The 20,816-nt window shown below is 38.7% G+C and overlaps 1 protein-coding gene across 4 annotated transcripts in view; it reads right to left on the bottom strand.

Annotated features, from left to right (window-relative positions):
* The window catches only part of CDH13 (cadherin 13), a 426,188-nt gene that overhangs the window by 158,986 nt on the left and 246,386 nt on the right, over window positions 1-20,816 (bottom strand). For all 4 annotated transcript variants that reach the window (XM_086847088.1, XM_086847086.1, XM_023934518.2 and 1 more), the window contains exon 6: window positions 16,635-16,779. In XM_086847088.1, coding sequence (XP_086703214.1) covers window positions 16,635-16,779 — 145 coding nt within the window. The remainder of the gene's footprint in view (window positions 1-16,634; window positions 16,780-20,816) is intronic.

Here is a 20,816-nt window from a genome sequence, read left to right as displayed (position 1 = left end):
TAAAGTAAAAGTATATCTGCTAAAAACAAGCAAATGAGAAGTGTACACAAGTGAAGTGAAAAGAAGATCAAGTCAAAACCAAATCTAATCTTCAAAAGTAAGACTTAGCTTGTTCAGTGGATACAACTAGAGATAATATTTTTTTACTGGTGAAATTAAAAAGGACTTTTCAAAATCATAAGAACAATTATCTTAATGAAATAAAAGAATTAAAAGAAATATATGGGTGCAAAGAAATGTGCCCTTTTAAATTAAAAAAAAATATTTAATAACTACACAAAGCTGACATTCAAAACATAGTGGAAGATATTTGGTTCACCTTTTTCCCTGTTTTAAGTTAAAAATGTTCCTCAAATTTGATAAAAACTGTGCAAAGTTTCAGGGTGGCAAAACTGCAGATTTGAGATCCTGGCTGTTGTGCACACAAGTCATGATTGAGCAGAGCTTCCTGTACAGTAAAACGAGTAAATAAATGAGCAAGACATGAATCAGGAGCAAATGGAGAGAATTTCATCTTTGAATTCCCATTCCTTCATTTCCCTTCACTGTAGCCCAACAGGATCATTACAAGAATTAGGAATCCATGAGTAACCAACCAAACGTTTACTCTTCCCAAATCAACACATGCCAGACATCAAACCCAGTTTCACGACAAACATTGATTTGGCTTTAGAAGCTGCCTTTAAGCTGATGCCCCCCAGCTAAGAGACCCTCATTTATCCTGGGTGAAATTCAGTTTAGTCAGGAGAGAGCATTTCACAGCTCCCACGGGTTCACTGCAGGATTCCTCACCCTTCGGAGTCACCGATTTCTTCCCACTGACTCTAGAGGGAAGTAGAGCACTGAGCTGGGATCCACATCTCGTGCATCACACAAATCCTCCCACTCTACAGCTCTGGCTATTTTACTGCCTTATTGGGAAGGTGTTTGCAGGGGTTTGTTGTTGCACGACTCACATCTACCACGTTTTAAATTCTTGCCTTCTTTTTGGTTTTTATTTTGTTGTTTTTTTTTTGTGGATATTGATTATGTTTGGAAATTGGATGCTGTTCTTTAAACATTTTTAAGGCTAAACATTTTAGTCTTGAGTTTGATGGCAAAGCTCCCAATGTGTTCCCCAGAAGCTGTACTTCACCTTGGAGTGAACAACATTTTTAAAAAATAAAATCACCCCCAAACTTCTCTAAGTAGACTTTATATCTCAATATTGTCTCTATTATAATGATAATGTGTGCACCAATATGACCATTTGGGTTTTGAGGGCCATTTGAAAAAAACATTAGTAACTTATAAAATATCACATTTAAAGTATTACATCTTCCTCCAGTAATTAGAGGGAATTATTAATTCCCTGTATATTTTTTCAAAATTCCACATGCTCTATTATAATAAATGTTATAAAGATAACATTGGGTTCAACATTATTCAGCTTTTAACAATTAATTTACATAATGTAAATATTAATGTAGCCTTGAGGAATTCTGAACACTGTGCATTTCATTACCTCTAATACAGCAGCAAGTTAATTCCTGCAAGGCACTTGGGAGATCCTTGGAGGGGTTCATATTGTGAATTAAAGTAACAAAATATAACATGAACTTTTTAAAACTCAGGACGTTCTTCTAGAGCTACCTAAGAATCTCTTAATGATTCCTTTTCTATAGACTTTTGTTTTCATTGCTAAAGGATTCAGGACCACTCTTCATCAGAGCTCTCCCAAATGTGTTTTGGTTTATAAATCTCAAGGGTTTATGATTCTCTTCGCAGGGTAACCTGACTGACAGCAAGAAACAATGACCACATATAAAGCAGTCAATATTTTCTCACTAACAAATATACTCCAACCTCCAGCGAGGCCACATTTCTCTCTCTGCTTTCTATCAGAACTACACACACCTGATGCAATTTTGTCATCCTTCTCTGTTAACATCCCAAACGATAAATGAATTTGTTACATCTACAAAAGGTAATTTTCATGTTTTTAACCATTTTAAAACTTGACCCAGATAATGTAAAGCTATTTTTCTGACTCTGAGAGGAACCTTCAGAATTGGGAATACAAGTCATTTTACTTGATTCTAATAAACATTAAAACTCAACCACACGGTGGAACTTTATGAATTAAGATGTGAATATACATCTACACACTCCGGGTACGTGATGAGCACATCCAAACATCATCATTCACCTTTTCAAGCCAACAGAAAAGATCTCCATAGCAACTTCCTGTTGCCAAATGTGGCAGCCATTCCCAACCATGCAAAAAAAATTAATTGGCAATCAAGGACTTGTGTTCTTGACAATTAACTCAAAAAGTCAAAAGTAGGAGTAACAATTGCTGTATCCTGTGTCAATGTTCTCCAAAACTGATCTGAAAAGTTCAAGTGATTCATTTAAAAGTAAACATATGAAGATATAAATGCTCAGCAAACTTAAGGAAAAATTAGAAATCAGTACTTCAGAGCAGCTTTCATGGGACCCATCCCCAACAAAAGACATTTGATTTGCAACAAAAGACATTGAATTTGTATTTACATGAGCAAGAAGGCATTTTAAAAAGTGCCATCTATCAACACATAGAAACATACATTTCTTGGAAGCTTATGGGCAATAAAGTTCTTACTGTGTCACAGATCACGAGGTCATAACACACATCAAAGCTGAGACTATTAAAGCCACTTCAGATATCCAAGATGCTCACCTGAAAATATTTCTTACACATTTAAAGAAAAAAACTATCCTCAAATCATTATCCTTTAAGAAAGAAATAAGTTTACAAAATACATCTTCTGGAGTTTTCAGTTTAACACTCGAGAAAACACGCAGCATATGTGATGCAGAAGAGGTCAACAGAGCTGTAAGGCAAAATTATTTCAATTCCTGCCTTATCCATACTAAGCCTGTGCCCTCGCAGCTCCGAGGCACCCTGGGACTGCTCCTCAACACGAGGCATGGCAGAAGCAGGGCAAGGGCAGAGAGGTGAGGAACCATGCTGCTCTGGAAGGTGTGAGGCACCCCAGATTTGCTACAGCCACAGGGAAAGAAAAGATTCTGCTCAGAGATCAGAGAGGAGCCACGCGTGGGTGGAATGGCACAAACACAGCGACCACCAGAGGCCCCACCAACTTCTCCTCACAGCCAGCAGCCCCTGCAAACATCTCAGTGTTTGTCTCTCCACACCTCTGGTGAGTCGACAACACCATAGAGTGTTGATTTTTTTAGTTTTTTACTTTTTATTGCCCCAGGAAAAAAAAAACAACTCAGGAAAAATAAGATATTTTTTCCCCAATCCATTTTCAGTGGGAAAAAAAATCTGCAGTTGCAATTTTTGACCAGGACTTTAATTTCTTGAAAGTATCTCCCCCTTTTTGCAGTGCCAAGAAAAGATGAAAGGTGATAATTTTTTAGCTACTAGATAAAAGCAAATGCTGCATAATGGTGGAAGTTGTACCAAGGCTGTGGGAGATCTGTAAATGCATCTATGGATAAAACCTAAATGGATCCACAGAGTAAACCCTGCCACTTGCAGGAAATCATTTAGAAATCAACTGGCTGGTTCTGGTTTTCTCAGAAACTTGACCTAGATTAGAATTTTGGGAGAGTGAGGAAGCAAGCACCATTCTCAGCTGGTACATTCCCCTCAGCTCCAGCTGTCCTGGGCCCTGGATCATAAAAAATAAAAGGCAAAATCTGGCAATTAATTTGCACACCTTTAAAACAAAAGAGAGGAGCAATGAGGATTCCCCACCCCAAAAAGCTTTGTGTCCCTTCTCTCCACACACTGACAGGAACGAAGAGCAAGCCTCAGCTGCAAAGTGACACATCCCTCTAGGAAAGCTGTCAAGGAGAGGAGGATTTAAGGACATCCCATGGCAATCACAGCAGCCACGTCTGCTGCCAAGACTCTACGAGGCAACCACATCCCACTGTCTCTTGATCTCTGAGGTTCCCTCACATCAATCTGGGGAAAAAGCGTGCTTTAGTTCAGACTTGAGACAACAGAATTAGCCAAATAAATATCTGAGAGAAAAACTACAAAAAGTTTTACTGGAGCACAGGTCCTCAGTGCTTAGCGTCAGGCCATTAAAATTCTTGGCAGCAGCTCGCGGTCCTGGCTTGCCAATGGCCCACTTTTCATGCAGCCTATTTTTGTTTAGAAAAAAACCTTCAGAACATCCTGAATATTAAACCTTTCTTCAAGCTATAATGATCAGGGAGATTAGCTCTGATCAGCAGTTTTAGGCCATATGTAAATTCAGTGTCCCTAGGCAGAGTAGCAAACCATGAAATACCCTCTTTTCTCCCTTTGGCTGGCAGGAATGAGGAGGCTGCTCCACAGATCCTCATTAGTATTGGTCCACACCACCTATTTAGCATTCAACAGGTTGTAATTCCTGCGCCTATGAAGGACTAGCCTGCAGCTAAGGTATACCAGATTGGCAAGAGAAAATCCACAATAACAAAGAAACCTTTACTTCTTTTGGTTTCTCTTCATTAACACTTTTAAAAAAATGTTTTCACTACTTTGGTTGCTGCAGCCCAAGCAAATTTAGAAATATTTAAGCAGCATCACCGCTACTCATCCTCACATCTTAAGAAAAGGCTGAAATCTAAAATCCATAAGCTAAGGAGGATTTTTTTTCCTCTACTCCAGCACGCAATGTTTAAACCCCTCAGGGCACACCAAAGTAATAGAAGGATGTACCAGCACTGAGTAAATATCACACCACTTTTTATGGAACAATATATTTAGTATAGAGCCATGGTGGGCATGAACAAACTCCCTGCTACAGCCTGGGCAGGAGAGCGTCTCTCCCTGGATGAGGTCTGAGAAAACAATCTCTGCCTTTATCAGGAAATTTGATTTAGTTTCATTTAGGAGGAAGACATCTCCATTCAGCAGCAAAACACTCTGAACAAAGGTTCTTTGAGAAATGGTTTCCAAATTGTGGCGCCTGGCAGGAGGCAGCACAATCAGCAGCTGGGGATGTGTCTGTGCTGGGGCTGCTCCGAGCACTGCACGGACTCCTCTGCTCACTCTGCTTTCAGGAGAATGTCAATAATGCTGAAACTGCTGCTTTAACCTATAGAGTGAGCCAGGAAAACATTTGGAATGTTGATGTCCTTCCCTACACTTTCCAGTTGGAGTAGCTACCTGTAAAGGAACCGACAGTCAAATTGTAATCTGCAAAGCAGGAAGAGGGGAAAAACAGAAGGCTTGACTGCCTGCTTGCTTCCAAATGGATTCTTCAGCTTGAAGAAAAAAAAAAAAAAAATTAAAAAAACCCAAAAGAGAATAGAAAAATGAGTTAAAACTTTATTCAATAGCAATGAAGCCTGAAGCTGATAATTTCAGCTTTCTGGGATACAGCTGTAGCAATGAGAAAATAAGAGCCCAAAGGATGGATAAACTATATTATCTTAACTAGCAAAGGCAAGCCTTCAAAAAATGAAATTGGAAAAGAAAAGCTATACTATTAACTGCTTTTTTCCCTGGCTAAGGAAATACGATCAAATTTTCAATTCTTTAGTTGTCTCCTCGTAAGCCTGCAGCACACACCAAGCCTGCTGAAAGTGTAACCTGCCCAAATGAAACTGCCAAATAAGCAAGATTACAACAAGCCCAAGAGGCACGTCTATCTTTTGGTCTTGTAATTATTTTGAGTACAGTAGGTTTTTTCCAACAGAAGCTATGATAGGGTTCAGCTTAAAATCAAGAAGGCAAAACCGTTTAAATTAAAAAAACCAAGAAGTTTGCAAAACAATGCTCGCCAGTGTGCCCAGCAATAATGTCTGCAATTTCATGATCCATTACCCTGTCTGTTAAAACATGCTGATGTTTTCCCTGTGCTTCTGTTTTCCAGGGCCCTTCTCTGCCACAGCTGGGAACCCAGCTCCTATGTCAAGTTTGGCCCATCAGATTTGGGGACCACTCATCCCATCTGCACAAAACATTGACACAAGATCAGTACTGTCCATGGTACATTGATTAAATTTATTGCTAACTTTGCCTGCTAAACCTGCATCTGTTTTAATAACCTTGTGCAGCAGTGATGGTAGTCTACTCAAAATCCAATTGCTCACACCAGAGAAATTTCAGCATTTCAGGTCACTCCATTAACAGAATTACATTATTTTAGTGTTATTTCTATTTTTTCTGTTTATATGAATATTCATTCAGTGTCTGGCCACTATTTGCCAGAAATTCTCAGAGTGGTTTTAGGGTATGAGCTTTCTCTCCAACATGATTTATCTGAGTAGTTCTTCAACTTGTTCATATTTTGCAGAATTTGTCAGTAGGGTGCTCACTCATTCTACATTCACCTGACTTCAGCCTTATAAAAAAGAGGATTAGGGATTTTTATAGGGCAGCCAGTGACAGGACAGGGGCACAGTTTTAAACTGAAGAAGGGCAGGTTTAGATGGAATATTGGGAAGGAATTCTTGGCTGTGAGGGTGGGGAGGCCCTGGCACAGGTGCCCAGAGCAGCTGTGGCTGTCCCTGGATCCCTGGCAGTGCCCAAGGCCAGGCTGGACGGGGCTGGGAGCAGCCTGGGATGGTGGAAGGTGTCCCTGCCATGGCAGGAATGGAATGGGATGAGATTTCAGGTCCCTTCAACCCAAATCATTCCATGAATCTGTGATTCTAGGGCTCATTCAACCCCAGCCCTACTCTTCAAAAGTTAAAATTCCTCCGACAGTGGCACTTCCAGAGTCTGTGGGAGGAAGAACCTATTCTTGCATACAGGATGAAACCCAATAGTGTTTAACAGTTTGATTTGCTATTATGTGTGACTGCATAAGTTTTATTTTAATATCATGCAACTGCTGTGATTGCATTTTTATAATTGGTGGTCTGCCCCAGAGGAGAACTTTTTGAAGAGTAAAAAATGCTACCTAGGTGCTGACTCAGAGAACTTACAGAGTGCTTTAGGTAGCAGTACTTAAGCATGAGGCTTTCCAGCAAAGGTGCTGCAGGTGCTGAAGAATTCAAACTGCCAGATCAATGACGTTAATTAATGGTCCAGGCAACAAAATATAAAAGAAAATTAAGGTAGTGAATTAAATCCTGAAAGAAAAATCCCATACAGAGTCAAGTTGAGATGCTGACAACCTTATGAAATTTTGTATATCCTAAGAAATCCAGGCCTACATTATGGCCACATTCTGAATCAAAGAGCTGGTGATGTATCAGGGCTGGATTTTGCTGTGCTAAACAGGGATGGTTGCCAATTTCATCTCCAAAGACTCAGATTTGTAGTACATGGGCTTTTAGCAGTAGTGAGCCTGTAGGAATTCCACTGCCATTCCCACTGATTTCACAATATGCCGATCCCAGCTGACACAAGGAATTGTCATTTAAGAGGAAACCACAAAGAGATCTTTCACAGACACTCTCTCTAACTTCAGTGTTTCAGATGCCCTCCAAATTCTCAGATACGCCACAGGAGCACAGGGTTGATGGCAAGAAATGACAGATAAAAAAACTTTTAAATAACACCTCTTTAAAAATTTAAAGCTCCTTTAAAGAAAGATACTGTATTTATAACTTCTAATGGTAAACGAGAATGACTGTTCAAGAGATTCCTTTTTAATCAAACATCATGAAATTCAGATTGTAAAAACATACTGAGAATGGCAATATTTTCAAAGCCCAAAGGTTGTCACTATAGATGAGAGACTTCTGCTTGGAGCAACAAATAACACATCTTCATTTGAGAAGTAAAAAGGGTTTGACAAAATGAATGTGCACAGTTGGGGCCTTTTGGTTGCTTTTTTTTTCCTTTTTTTTTTTTTTTAACTTTGGTTTTGGGTTTTTTTTGTCCCCACTCAACTGGGGAAATACATCTTCCTTACCTCCCTCTGTGAGATCAGCTAAACTCTGCCCTTTTAGAGCCTAAAGCAGCAAGAAATGCAGCTTCCATGAGTGTTTAATAAAATTTCACCCTCGAGTAAACTGGAAGAAAATTCATAATATATTAATTGAATGAGTAATCATATGGCCCCATGGACAAGACCACAGTGTATTGCAAATTATTCCATTAATTAAAGTACTTTTGTCTTGAGGTGTGTCTCTCAATTTCAAAACCATGTTAAAAATAAATTTCCCTGCCAAATTTCCTGACAAGGTTTTGATGATTAAAATGAAATGACCTTAAAAGTGGACTGTGTTCTTTACCTTCATAATGGGAATAGTATTTTGTTTTCCTCTCAGAGATTCCACAGAGGAAATGGAAACATTTTCATCCAGTAACATACATCTCCTTTCTTAGAGGTGTTATATCTGCTGCCATAATGCTTGCATGGCAAATATTGCTATTTTAAATAATATTCCTGTCTCTTAAAACAATTAGCAAATACTTCCAATACTCTTAAAATCATGTTTTACCCACACATAATTTTAGAATAGAACATTCTGTATAAGCACACAGTTAAAACCCAGGTTTGCAGCTGGGACAGAGCTGTCCAAGAGAAGATCCACTACTGTCACCAACATAATTCTTGGCACTAATTTCCATTTTCAAACTACAAGTAGTTTTTAAGTACACTAAGTAAGGATTGACCAGTTAAAATTCTTTATCCAAGTTATTTTCTCCTTTTACTTTCGAATCAAAATTTTTTGCCTAACTTTGACTTGCACAATTGAAACATGGAACTGAAGTAATGTATTTTCCATCAAAAGAATATTTAATGTATTTTACTGCTCTGTGCTTAAATCATAGCAACAATGAGCTACATTTATGTTCCCAAAAATCACTGTCTTCAATATGTATCTGTTAATATTTCCTTCGAACCCCATTTAAAAGACATTTCTGCTGGAGTTTCTGACATGTACCAGCAGAAGATGGATTGAAAGGGAAAACTGTGAGATCTCACCTTCAACCTGTCTATCACATTCCCTAAGTGTGAATCTAGTTCAGCACCAGCTGACAGCACCTTTCCCCCTTTCCCTCCACAAGAAAGCCAATAATAAACTTTTCAACGTTTCCAGAAAGTTCTTCAGCTACAAATGTGTCATTTTATAAAAGCTTCTCTTGCTTACCTTGGAGCATGTTAGTGGTGCTCGCCAGGAGGGCTTAATTTTTAAAAATAAATGTAATTTCCCATCTATTTTTGGTGGACAGCCATGGAAAACTGCTTTACAGAAATAGTGCAACTGTGTGTGGGAATGAATAGTGGTGAGCAAAAGCGACATTTTCTGTATTTAACAGATATGATCTGAATGAAGAAGACAAAGAGTGCCTTTTTCTAGAAGTTGTGCTCAATATCAGAAAGCCAAGTGAACTATTTTAAATATTTCTATAAAATCCCACAAACTTCTCATACTTCACAATTAGATTATTGTGGGGTAATTCTCACTAAGGTTTCCTTTCCTATTGCAATTGTTTTTACTCTTCCAAGGGTAGTGTGAAACTCCTTTTTGACTTTGTGGGACTACAGACTGCAATTTAAACCCAAAGCACTATATATATATATATATATATATTTAATGGTTGGGAAAGAAGAAATGTGAGGGCATGAAATAAAGGGAGAAATGAGAAAAAAAAAAAGTAAAAAAAAGGTTAACCTACAGTTTTAAAATAACTTTTTTTTAAAAAAAAGGCACTGTCAGATAATACCTTTCAAATAAAATTGGGAAAATGAATCAGGTTAACCTGCAAGGGAATTAAAAATCCTGCTGTTGTGCAGTGGTGAGTTTTCCATCCAGCTGTGTATATCTTCTACAATAAAAGTGGGATGGGTCTGTCTATTGGCAATGCACACTGAGGCAATTCCTGCCTGCACTGACAATTCCTTGACTTTTTATCTTTGGCACTTGGAGCAGTGGCCACAGCAGGGCCCTGCTGTCACAGGGGACGATGTCCCTGCCACCAGCCCTGGTGACACCAGCCTGGCACCACCCAGATGGGTGTGAGGATGAGGTGGATGGGATGGGGCTTCACCTGCAGCATCCCTGCTGCCAGCCTCAGACCATATCATCAATTTATGGCACATGATTGCAGCTCCTGGGGATTTATCACCCTTTTCATGCCCTTCTAAAGGATCTGGATGAAATATGGTGCTGTGGATGCTGCCAGGCCCCTGACTCCTGCAGAGCCTGCGGGGCTGCTGGCCTGCACAGAGGGGATGGCAAGGCAATATCCACAAAGGGTGATTTAGAAGTGTATAAACACAAACTGAGGGTTTATAACACTAATAAAGCCTGCCCAGAGGGCTGCAGCACGCTCCCTCCCTGCAGGTTGCCACACAGCCTGGAGTTTTTTTCAGATAAACCTTTCTTGGGACTGGAGGATCTTTCAATTTATTGATTACATGGGTGAGTTTATCTCATGTGCCCAAAGTGCTTGGAGCTTTAAATTTCATCCCTCTCTCTTCTGAGAGAACAGAAGGAGATGCACAAAGCAGGTGCAAAAGCCCAGGTGCAAAAGCCACTGGAAAGTAAATTGGTGCATAAATTTCCTTTTGCAATTACATCCCAAATTGCACAAATTCATTTGAGCCCTTGTGTTCCAGTACCCAGCAAGGATTCCAGCATTTTTTTAAAAAAATTCATCTGTTCTTTGATTAAGAAACATACTCATTTTTATTTCATGAAGCTGAGCTATAACACAAAAGGAGCCAAAACTCCAACCATCACTGCTCTGTGCAGGGAAGTGCGAGGACTCCAGGAATTGTCCAAGGCACAGAGACCATAATGCTTTTACAGCTTTAACATCAGGCATTATGCTGATCTGAATTTTGGTATATCTTGTGTGTAACTGTGGAAAAGCCAAAGAAAGCTCGTTTTAGCATGAGGAGCAGTGAGCACACACATCACTCGTGCAGAAAGGCAAAGGGAATTTTCTGTCTGGGGCTGAAGAAGGTGACTCATTTCCAGTCCTCCCAAGCAGACCAGTAGTTCTACCTGTGCACCTAAGCTGGTCTGGAGCCCTTCCTGGGTTTAACCTCCTTCTGCTGGAAATCAGGATTAATTGAACCCTGGAGGGGACTGCAGCCTGCTGCCCCCAGACATTCCCATCTCACACCCAGGCTGAGTGAACTGCTAATTGCTACACATGAGATTATTTTAACTTCCTCCAAATGCACTGGTTCAACCACACTTGCATACCGGGGAACCTGTTAATTACTTGCTAGCCCTTTAATGGGTTATTCCTTTCAATTCCCAACAGGCAGATTACAGTGGATGTACAGCTTTGTCTGTCATAATACAACAAAATATTAGTAAATACATATCTTTTCTTTCCAACATGTACATACACAGTAACTAAAATTTACCAGAATCCCTAATAAAAGATCAGATATTTGTGTCTATATATGCTCATCTCTGCAATATATGCACATCATACATATTAAAAACCATATATATCTATACATACACACAATAACCATATTCATATACAGCTGTATTTTATTCCACACAGATCTGTGAAAAATTTCCTACTGGGATAGACAAAGCAGCTGTGCATAATTAGCCTGGCTTCTGCTTGGCTTCTGTTTGGAAATTTAAATATTGACATTACAGATGTTTCTACCTAGTTCACATCCGTTACATTTACAGGCCAGATTACAAAGGATTTGGAGGCAGTGAGTGGAGTTTTGCTGAAATGCAGATGATTAATCCCAAGAAAGGATGGCTGAAAGTTTGCCATCAGCAAGTTCTCAAGTTTGCCCAGAACTGAACACATCTGGAAGGAAAGGAACTTAAAAACTGCTCTGCTGAGCTATACCCAAAGCTGAGTGTTCCATCTCCAGTAGGAAGGACTGGGAAAAGCTCTGAAATGCTGGTTTTAGCAAATAAAGGAGGCTTGTGCATTCTTTAGCTTCCTTTGACTCAGAGGCTTCCTCATCCACAGTTTCATTCCAATTTATTATTTTGTTTTCCACAAGAGCTCATAGCAGTCAATTCCATAATTAAATATGTAACATTTGACATTTCAAATCTCCTCTAAATCTAAGTATTGCTGTGAGTGCTGGAGCTATGAATCAAAAAACATCAGGTTCAAACATTTAATTTTGAGATAGTTTTGAGGTTAATTTTCTGATATATTTCTGCTTTGCAGGTCAGATCTATAGATACTTCTAAGTTTATATTGCAAAAACCCAACCCAATAAAAAAATAAATTAACATTTATGCACAACACTCTAACTTCTGTGAGAAAAAGACTCAGTTGTCACCCTAACCCTGGTGCAGGCAGAATCAGAAGACTGGAAAACTCCAGATTCTACTTTTACCTAAATAAAAAGATATTATGCCCTTTACTATCCTTTGCTAATCTCTCCTTTTGACTTTTTTAAACATTTTAAATCTTTCAGCAAAAAGACAACTTGTAAACACACCCTTTGCTATCCCTCTGTCCCCTGGGATTTATGGGTCAAAAGGAAGAGAAAGACTTTGAGACTTCACCAAATTCAATGCAATTTGTTTCATTTTACAGCTTTGGCAACCTTCTTTAGCCACGGGCCAGCAGGGATTGCAAGGCACAGATAAAGAGAGTCTGGAAAACAGCTCCAGAATATCTGAAATGTATCAAAGCTGGAAGCAGGCGTGTAAAAGTCAATGGTGATAAATTTATTTTTACCACTTTGCTAGGCCAGACAGCCTTTTGTTTCTCTTTCATGGACTCTTCTGACTCCATCTAACACATACAATCCTATTTCTAGTAATTTATGTATTAAACTTATTGTTAGGTTAAGTACAGAAAAACCCAACAAACCAACCATCCTGGCAGGTTGTTCTAAATAAAAAGGCACCATTTCAGCACCAGCTTTCATTTACCTGAACCACTGCACTATTTTCCAGTGATACTCAGCCTCTTCCTCATGCTTTATCCATCTCTACAAATTACTATTTTATGATACTGCAGAACCCTCTAGGCTATTCTTCTTAATTCCTTCTGTTTCCTCTCTAAATGTCTCCAAGTGTCCCTTTATTTCCAGCAATTATTTATAGACATCTGTCAGTCCAGGCTCCTTGGCTGGATTGCAATGGATCCAGGCTATTGTGCAGCACAGAAAACAAGTTCCTTTCTTTAATGCAATTCTCAAGCAATTTTGCTAAACCACTGCGGTTAAGATTTTACCCCACCGGGTTTGCAGCATATTGTTGTAAGTCACATAATGTCAAATTTGTTTAAAATAATTTCTGTTAAGTGCCTCCAGCAAGAGAAATGAGGTGGCTGCCAAGTTCATTTAACCCTCCTCCACTTCCCAACCTCTAAAAGCGAGATATCCAAACGTTTCTGCCTGCCTGTGGAATCCATGGGATTGGAGTCACCCTCATTAATGTGCTGAGGGGAGGCTGCTGCAAGACACAGATCCTCAACCCTTGAGCTGGCAGCTGGAAAAATCAGAGATCTACAGGAAATAAACTGGGTCATAACTCAGAAAACAAAAACATGAGAAATCAGCAGTACAGCGAACACAAAACCCATTACAGTCAGTCCAAAAATTGCCATCAGTGTCACTGAATCAGGCTCAGCCATTATTTTCCTGGTACATATATGCTGACTGCAACCTCATACAGAAATGAGAGCTGGTATAAATAAAAAAACAACAAATCAAACTGCTTCTTCTATCTTCAAACAGTTTCTGCTGGTCTTCCAATTTATTTATATATGATAAATAGTCTCCTAGTTTGCAATTCCTCCAGGAAAAGACCTAATAGAAATCTCAGCACATCTGTGGTCACTTTAAGCACACGTTTGAGTGTACTTTGTTAGGATTTGACTCTGGGCTATTTTCAGAACCATGACAATTTTCCCTGAAAAGAGCTAATTTACTGTAACTAACTATATTATTAAATTTCCCTAGGAATGATATATCAAGAAATAAATCTGCTGCAATATCACCTAGCAGTCACATATTTTTATCATTAATTATAAGGTCTGGCAAGCCCTAGCTTGAAATTCAGATGAATACTTATTGTAATGCAGTTTATATTCTCAGTAATTATAGGCAGGTACCTGCCACTCCAGAAATGTGATGGCACAAAAATTGCAGGTGCCCAAATAACCAGTGGTGTTTACTGTGAGTTTAAAAATCACACACACAAAAATGTGAATGGCCTTAGTGACATAAAAAAATCTATTTAAACACCATCCAAACCATCCTCACTGGGACTGTGCTCAAAAGGCTCTTTAATTATTCATAGGCAGATTAAATAAATACAAAAATCACACACTGTTTCCATGTTTTCTTCAGTTTTTGTGGATTTACATCTGTCTCAAATAGAAGAGAAAAGAAGATTCTTAAAAGGGGCTTGGTACAGGTTTTCACTGTCATTTCTGCTTTGCTCCCTGATTAATGAATTAACGTTCAAATCAAATCAAATCAAATCAAAACATTCAAATCAAAAAAGTTACGTTATAAAACAATAAAAAGCTGGAAAATATGTGTTACAGCAACACCAGGGAAGTCTAATACGAATATTCACTTGACTTTTAAAATTAAGATTTACATATTTAAGTTTTTGATACTAACTCTCTCCAAGATTTATTTATCAGTACTTCTCTGATATTCTTGAAGAATAGACAAAATCAAAGTTCAATTGTAGAGTCAATAAATGAGTGGAAAGTTTCTAGATAATTCCACTGATTTTGTGACTGATAAAATTGTGGCCTAACAGGAAAATACAGAAGAACCCTGTAATGGATAATTTAAAGTAAGATAAAAACATCGTCTGAATGGTTTAAAAAGGCCCCAAATCCTTGGGATGAGTTTCACACTAGATTTACATCTTTCTCTATATAATTGTGCCTCTCTCTTGGATTTATTTGTATCCATGGACATTTACACTTTGGCCCATGGAATATCAAGACAAATCCAAGATACCTACTTGAGCATTTTCTTATTTTTAGCAGAATTTCAGTGAGTGGGTTTGATTGAGGCTGAAGGTGGCTGTGATAAGAAATAAGGCTATGCATCCAATGCAAAGCCTTTCTTTCTCAGCTTCAAAAATGAAATACAGCACAATTGCAATCCAAAGGGAAGGACTCAGGAATCTGACATGCAAACACATCAGGATTTCTATCAAGCTGTGCAGTGTAACCTTTGATTTGGAACAGCACGACAGCTGGCGGGTCCCTTCCAGCTCGGAATATTCTCTGATAACCTCTGTGATAAAATAGCAGAGCCTGATGAATAATTTGAAGATATGTGCCATAAGTTGTGAAGAACTATGGAAAACAGATGTAAACACCAGGATATCTTGGCTGAGTGGGTGCCATCTGCATAGAGAGCACTGACTGATTCCAGCCAACCCTGATTTCACAGGTTCAGTTGTGCACAAAATAATTTTGCAAGCATTGGTGCTCTTGACACCAGGCAAATGAGGTTATGAAGCTTAATGTGATGAATGCCTGGAGGGAAGGGAGGGAGAGAAAGGGAAGGAAAGTTGAGAAAAATTGCTCAAACTTTGGCCAACGGGAAAGGCAATTGAAATGTTAAATGATACCTGAGTCACTACAAAGCAGCAATAGGAGAAAATGGATGAAACTATTACAGAAGGATTCACTGGAAGCTGGGCTGAGAAACATCTCTACTGGACCAGAAGTGTAAACTTCAATATAAGCAGTGGGAAAATAAAGAAAATCAAGGGGAGTTTATAGATAATAAAAATAGAGAATTGCCAGTTTAAAAATGTACTAGAGACCTGCAACAGAAAAGAGTATTCCACTGGCAGCCATAGTCTCACATGTGAAACATTTCTTGTTTGGCCGAAAAGATCATCAAAATCTTTATTACATGCTTGTCAGATTTGAGGTAAATAAACATTTACCTCAAAATTTTAATCAGGTGAAGGAGCAGCTTGTAATGCATTTCATACCCACAGGATTTTATAAAGATGGTTTCTATATGAAGAATTTTTATGATTTTACATGAAGAACTCTATGTGAAAATGCAAAATTCGCCAGAAAACTGACATAATATAAGGGAAGGGTTTAACTTGGATGACTGTACCCACATTCTTGGAAGAATATCTTACTCTTGTAGAATTTCCTCATCAGACAAAATCAACAGGAAGTTTAATCAGAACACGTTCCTTACTAACTTTAATTATCAATGTGTTTTTGTTTTGTTGCAACTGTTGTATCTGTATTTACATCTGTTTATCAGCATTGTTTGGTATTTCAATCTACCCTACAACATTAGTTTATGTTTATTATTAGTTTATTAGTGCTTTCCATTTATTTGTGTTATTAGCCAGACTCATGCTACATAAACAAATAAAAATAACTCTTCCAGTAACTAAATTTGTGGGAAAAAAAGTGAAATTCCCACTCTGCACAGAAATTGTTCATGGTATGTGGTTTGAATCTTAATCATATCCATAGGGTTGTCTTCACTGATTCCAGAGATGAATAAAAAACATGAACCTAGGACAAAACTCTTATTCCCAACTAATTTCTGAGGGTTTTTTTTTCCTTTTTCTTCTATTTTTTTACTGCACAGACTTGTTTTTTGAAAATCATTACCTGTTGTCCTAAAGTCGTGCCGCTCCCACTTCTTTTTCGTGGAGGAAGAACCCAGTGAGCCACAAAATCAGCAAACGTTGTACAACGTGGCAACAATGCATTTATCAAAGGAGAATTTGTTCAGGCACTGTTCCCTGAGCTGTGACTGGCACGGACTCACCTGTGGCAGATCCCTCCATGACATGACCAACGTAGGGGCCCTCCTTGAACATGGGCCTGTTGTCGTTCTGATCGATGACCGAGATGTCCAGGCGGACTGGGCCGTCTATGGTCTTCCCATTCATATCCACCACCTCAACTTCCAGCTGTGTGAACAGAAAAAGGAATGAAGTCATCAGTTCACTGGCACAGTGAGAAGAGAGCAAGAAGAAAGAGTTCTGATGAGTGTTGGTGTAGCCAGACCCTGCCAAAGACGCCGCTTGCAGACAATTCTTTTGGACCAGGCTCAGAGCAGATTTCTCCTCTAAGCAAAAGAGAGAGACAGACGTACATTCAAACTGAGATATCCCCAGGCAGCTTAAAAATGTCTTATTGCCCAAGGAATTAATAGACTAGAGCTTAAAAAAATCCTCAGAAAGAGACCCCTTGCAAATTTGATCCTAATCATGTGAAGATTTGGTTAGAATTTCTTTGCTTTTATCAACCACACCTCCAATGGGTGCGTATAGAATTATCATGGTGGAATTGACAATGATGCTCTCTCAAAAACCTTTTTAAAAACAAACAGAAAACAAAACCAAGAAGAAAAAAGCAGGAATTCTGTAGACATTCAGACATTTTCCCAATGGTGATGGCATGAAGAGTTTGTTAGGCCATTTTCAGAGTTCTCTGAGTTTTCTAATCAGGTGTGGACGAGCGAAAGAACATCTGCAGTCTCAATCAAGTGGGTATATTCACAAGCTGAAGATTTGTTTGGACTTTGTTTACTTCCAAAAACTGGAGAGAAAGATCCCATTGTTCATCTCAACCCTCCAAACCTTGTGCAGTGCAAAGTCCCAATGAGTCACCAGGGCAAACTACACCAAAATTTCTTAAACAACAGAGAAATCAATTCAGATTGCAACTGTGTGCTATGCCTGCAGTTCTCTCCCCTCACAAGAAATCAATAAAATACAGCAATAAACATGTCTGAGACACCACTATCATTCTCACCTGCCCTCCCCATCCCCAGCCTCAACTCTTTAATGGAGTTAAGCCAGCCAGAAAATGAACCTGAGCTCAGACGTTAATATCACTCTCTCCCAGTCTTTCCCTGAGAAAGTGGTGCCAGCAGGGGCTGGGAGCCTCTGAGCATTTTGTTTATACTGTTAATTTATTCTTCATTTCCCTGTCTTATACCTGTATGTTATTTATAACTTAGTGATAAATCCTGCTGGGAAAGAAATAGGTCAGAATCCTAATTCCTTATTAAAATGGATGGCTTATTATCACCTTTCTCAGTTTTTGTTATGCTTGTAAATACCTTCCACTCTTTTAATTCAGTGTGTTGGGTGTGAGTAGGAGTATTTGTTATGAGTGAGACACCTACTTACAGGCACTGTTGGTAAATAGTGTCACAGTCCATTTGAACATCTACTCACTGCTTATCCTCACTTGTCTAGCAATTGTTCTTTAGCGCCTTTCCCAGGCCTTATTTTTTATTATATGGCTTAACAGCTTAAAGGCCGAAAAATATTTTGATTGGAATGATTCCCGAAGCTTTGGCACAGCTGAAGATTTCTGGGAACACCTCCCCTTTAAATTCTGGACTTGTTCTGAACTCCCAAGTCAATGCAGGAATCTTTGCCATGGGATGTGATGGGGATTGGGAAGGGAAAAGTGATCCCATTTCTGAATGACATTAGTCAGATAGAGTTTTAGCTACAGTTGGAATCTGCTGACAAAATGAATCGTAAAATCATTTGGCTTGGAGGGGACCTTTCAAGTTCATCTACTTCCACCCCCTGCCATGGGCAGGGAAACCTTTCACTAAACCAGGTTGCTCCAAGTCCCTTCCAATCTGGCCTCAAAGGTTTAACAGGGATGGGACATCCACCACATCTCTGGGCAACCCATGAGTGTTTTACCACCCTTATTGTAATTCCCCTCTCCTTATCTCTAGTTTAAATCTCTTCTCTTTTTGTTCAAAACCATCACTCCTATCAAATAGGCCCTGCTAAATGTTTATCCCCAACCTTCTTGTAATCCCCTGAAAGGGGCTCTAAAATCTTCCTGAAGCCTTTTCCTCTCTGGGCTGAACACCCCAACTCTCTGAGCTTGTCCTTATAGAAGTGTCCCAGCCCTCTGCTGATTTTTGTGGCCTCCTCTGGATCCTCATATCCATATCCATGTCATTCCATCCCCAATATCCGTGTCACTGCTGTGCCGAAGACTCCAGAGCTGGACACTTTCTCACGGTAAAACTGGCTCATCAAAACTATGTTAATTGCTTTGGGAAGTGAAAGAATAGCAATATTTCTCTGTGAAATTCCAGCAAATTAATTTTCAAATTCAAGATAATTTGCTCTTAATCTATCTCTCAGTATCAAGTGACTGTGCTGTTCATTGGAAAGAACAAAGGCTTTGCTAAATTTAAAAAACTATTTCGGCTGCTTTATCAAATTTGTAAGTCATTTAAAACAAAGTCTGATCTAACAGTAGTTTTTGGGGTTTTTTCTCAGACTTGCACAGATTAAGGAAAAGAATAGGAGATTCTTATTAATGACTGAAATAGATTTACTTTATCTTTGCCAAGTCCACTCCATCTGAGAGCAACTGTCCAAAAAATTTGGCATGACAAGTCTGTAGGAACAGTTACAAGATATCTTCTTCATTTTATTAAGATGAGAGAGGACTTTATTTTATTAATCTTTGTACAATAATATTCAAACCTATCCTAAGCAGTAAGTTAACTCACCAGCACCTTTTGAACCCATCCTACAATATTTTCAAAATAAAAGCCTGCAGCACTGAAGTTATGGCCATCATTCTTTATATGACCTGTTTGTGAAAGAAGCTGATATCTTACCTGGCTTCCCCATTGAAAAAAAACAACAAAAAACCCACCCCAAATTAAAACAAAAAACAAAAAATCCATAAAATCTGCTGACAAAATAACAACAGAAGTACGCTGCTATTTCCAAAAACCCAACACATGCAAGTGAGAAAAGCATTCAAGTAAAAGACAACATTGGCATTTTGAACAGGCTGTAAATAAAACCAGGTGGAAAATTAGATTGTCCTAACTTACAGAACTGCAAGATTTCAGTCTTTCAATGCAGAAGGCAAGAAAGCCTATCTGGTTTTCATGTAAAACTTGACTGATGTATGAAAGATACTGAATTAATTCTTTTGATAACAAGAAATTGTAATGGCACTTTCAGAAAGGGTTTAAGTTCCTACCTGACTATAACAATGCAGCTCCAAGGATATGTGCTAAGCATAAAGACAGAGTTGAATGAATTGAAAGAAAAACAACCTGCAGCGTTCTGTAGCTGTTTATTTTGTGAAAAACCAATGCTTTCCCACTCAAAAGTTATGGAATTATGTTCATGGGGGTGGACATTGGATGGTCCCTTCCAACCCAAAGCATTCCATGACTCGATACTAATTATGAAATTATGTTCATTGTAACCTAACCTGTGATTTTCAGGAACCCTTGAGGCTAAACCCCAATTTAATTTTGACACAAGTCTGCATGCAATCCACAAAGGATAATCAAGGCTTTAGGAGAAATTTTGCACCTCACAGCACAGAACTCCATGACCAGATACAAAGCAGACTTTGGCTGGGGTCTCTGATATAGCTCAGAAACCCTGATCAAATCAGTCACAGCAATGGAACAGGGAAAAGCAACACAAACCCCCAGAGTGCAGGCAGGAATAGATTTTATTCTATCTGGAAAACTCCTACTGAACCCTCTCCCTTCTCAGAATGAACTATTTCTAGACTTCCCATCCAATTTCCCTCAGCATATGCAGAGCAAGGATATTTCATCACCCCAAATATAATGAACTCATCAGAAGTTAAGCTTATTCAAAGTTGCTCATTTTAAGCTTTCTGCATTATTTTAAACAGTCTTGAATCCTTTCTACTCTGCAGTCAGCAATAACATTTACATGAAAAGATAACCAGTCTCGTTCTTACCATTACTTCAAGTAATTTCAAAGGTTTCTCTTCACAGAAGGGTTGTTTTCATTCATTTATTGCTTTTGGTGAAATGGTTCTAGAGAGCCACCTTCCCTGTCTGCATATAAATGTCTATTTTCACTTTGCAACCAGCCAGCCAATGGCCCACATAAAATTACATCATAAATTTGGAGATTTTCATAAGTAAATCTGGAATATCTTTTAGTTCTTAATT

Source organism: Cyanistes caeruleus, chromosome 12 (genome assembly GCF_971803275.1).
Source record: "Cyanistes caeruleus chromosome 12, bCyaCae1.hap1.1, whole genome shotgun sequence".
Classification (NCBI taxonomy): Eukaryota; Metazoa; Chordata; class Aves; order Passeriformes; family Paridae; genus Cyanistes; species Cyanistes caeruleus.
The sequence above is the reverse complement of the archived record's forward strand: the minus strand, read 5'-3'. Positions and strand labels throughout refer to the sequence as shown.